Raw genomic sequence first — 2706 nt, 5'->3', positions numbered from 1 at the left:
TCTGGAACTCACTTTGTAGACCAGGCTGGCCTCGAACTCAGAAATCCACCTGCCTCTGCCTCCTGAGTGCTGGGATTAAAGGCGTGTGCCACCATGCCTGGCTTTCAAAGATTTTCAATATGGACTGTCTATTATAAAATGACAAAATTATAGAGTCAGTTTGATAAAGGTGATTTTTGTTTTGTCTGTGCGACAAGTTCTCACACGGCCTTGGCCTCCCTTGAACTTCAGGATGTGGAGGATGACCCTGAGCTGCTGATTCTTTAGCCTCCACTTCCTGAGTCCTGAGATCCCAGAAGCACACACCCAGAGCCAAGGCTGGCTCAGACCTGGAGATCTTCCTGCCCCCTTCCCCTGAGGGTAGGGCTATAGGAGGTGTTACCACACTCACTATCGGCTTTTGGTGTTTCTGCTTTGGTTTTCACTGCTGTGTGAGGGCCTGAATCCAGAGCTTGCACAGAGTAGGTGAGCACTCCACTGGTGAACTACAAGGCTAGTCCTGAGGCAAAAAATTTTGCTAAGACTTTGTATTAGTTCCTGACAAAAGGAAATGTTTAATACTATATCTGTTTTTTGAGTCTAGCTACTGAAAATTTACATCAAGTAATATTAAAAACAGAATATTCTTTAAATCACTTATATTTTTAATAACTATATACCAAGATATTTTTAGAAATGATTCCACCTTTCCTTTGTAGCCAAAGAAAAAAAGGACTATCCCTGGGTATATAAGTCACGTGGGGTGGGTGGGGGCGGGCACACAGACTTACTTTCTGCTGTTTGCATTATTATCTCGTCAAGCTCCTTCTCCAACTTCTCGTAAATGTCTAACCTTGCCTGATGCTCTGAGTTCTGTGCCTCGAGTTCGGTAATGCGTTTTTCAGAAGAAGTTTGGAGACTATAAAATTCTTTAGTTAAAACCTAGCAGTGGAAGAAGAGAATGACAAAAGTTGAAAGGATTCAGATTTCCTCAGGTCCACAGCTAAAGGCACACGGTGGTGCAGAGATCTCATTTCATGTCTCTTCTCTTTCAGCCACAGAAATGCTAAGACATAGCTCAGCCGAGAGGACAACAGAGGAGAGAATGCATACTTCCGTCTAAGTTGCATTAACTGAACTTATGCAATGCTTTGTCAGTAATTACATATGCCGAATAAAATGAAGGTTGGGGTTAAGGTTAACCTTCGCTTGTTAAGAGTTCAGATGGGCAGTGAGAGACTTACCCGGGATCAGGAACTAGGCAGTCAGCACAGAACTGTACAAAGATAGTGGAGGGAGCTCTGCAGTGCTCCATCAGTGCTGCTCAACCTGCCTTGTTCATGCTTTTAGCATGCTTGGTTTCCTAACAGGCAGCAGTAGCAAAAACGCCTATGCAAAAAAAGGGAAACTCACAGCACTAAGTGCCCTCAGAAAGAAACTGGAAAGATCCTACACTAGCAACTTAACAGCACACCTAAAAACCCTAGAACAGAAAGAAGCAAATGCACCCAGTAGGAGTAGACTGCAGGAAATAATCAAACTCAGGGATGGAAATCAACCAATCAGAAACATAGAGGATGATACAAAGAATCAACAAAACTGGGCCAGAGAGATGGCTCAGTGGTTAAGAGCATTGATTGCTCTTCCAAAGGTCCTGAGTTCAATTCCCAGCAACCACATGGTGGCTCACAACCATTCATAATGAGATCTAATGCCCTCTTCTAGTGTTTCTGAAGACAGCTACAGTGTACTTACATACAATAATAAATAAACTTTGGGCTGGAGCCAGCGGGGCCAGAGTGAGCAGAGGTCCTGAGTTTAATTCCCAACAACCACATGATGGCTCACAACCATCTGTACAGCTACAGTGTACTCATATACATAAAATGAATAAATCTTAAAAAAAAAAAAAAAAGATCAGGTAAACAGTCACAAATCTGCTAAGAAAATAGAAGTCATTAAAACCTCTCAGGATCAGATAGTTTTAGTGCAGAATTCTACCAGACCTTCAAAGAAGAGCTAATATCAAAACTCCTCAAACTATTCCATACAATAGAAACAGAGGGAACACTACCTAATTTATTCTATGAAAGCCACAGTTACTCTGATACCTAAATCACACAGACCAACAAAAAAAGAGAACTTCAGACCAATCTCACTTATGAATATCAAAAAATAATCAAAAAATGCTCACAAACTGAATTCAAAAACACATCAAAACCATCATTCATCATAAACAATCAAGTAGATTTCCTCCCAGGGATGCAGGGATGGTTCAATATATAAACCTCCATTAATGTAATCCACTACATAAACAAACTCAAAGACAAAAACCACATGATCATCTCATTAGATGCTGAAAAAGCCTTTGACAAAGTATATTACCCCTTCATGTTAAAAGTATTAGAGATATCATGAATTCAAGGTCCTTACCTAAACATAATAAAAGCAATATACAGCAAACCATCAGCCAATATCAAACTAAATGGAGAGATACCTGAAGCAATCCCACTAAAGTTGGGGTCAAGACAAGGCTGTCCACTCCATTATCTATTCAATACAGTATTCGAAGTTCTAGCTAGAGCAATAAGAAAACAAAAGGAGATCAAGGGGATACAAATTGGAAAAGAAGAAGCCAAGGTAGCCGGGCCTGGTGGCGCAGGCCTTTAATCCCAGCACTCGGGAGGCAGAGGCAGGCGGATTTCTGAGTTCGAGGCCAGCCTGGTC

At 41.4% G+C, this 2706-nt stretch overlaps 1 protein-coding gene across 2 annotated transcripts in view; it reads right to left on the bottom strand.

The window, feature by feature from the left end:
• Positions 1-2706, bottom strand: part of Pibf1 (progesterone immunomodulatory binding factor 1) — a 173234-nt gene that overhangs the window by 69143 nt on the left and 101385 nt on the right. For both annotated transcript variants that reach the window (XM_021202903.2, XM_029541980.1), the window contains exon 12: positions 771-921. In XM_021202903.2, coding sequence (XP_021058562.1) covers positions 771-921 — 151 coding nt within the window. The remainder of the gene's footprint in view (positions 1-770; positions 922-2706) is intronic.

Source organism: Mus pahari, chromosome 8 (assembly GCF_900095145.1).
Source record: "Mus pahari chromosome 8, PAHARI_EIJ_v1.1, whole genome shotgun sequence".
In the NCBI taxonomy this organism is placed as follows: domain Eukaryota; kingdom Metazoa; phylum Chordata; class Mammalia; order Rodentia; family Muridae; genus Mus; species Mus pahari.
Note: the sequence above shows the minus strand (reverse complement) of the source record. Positions and strands in the feature narration are given on the sequence as shown.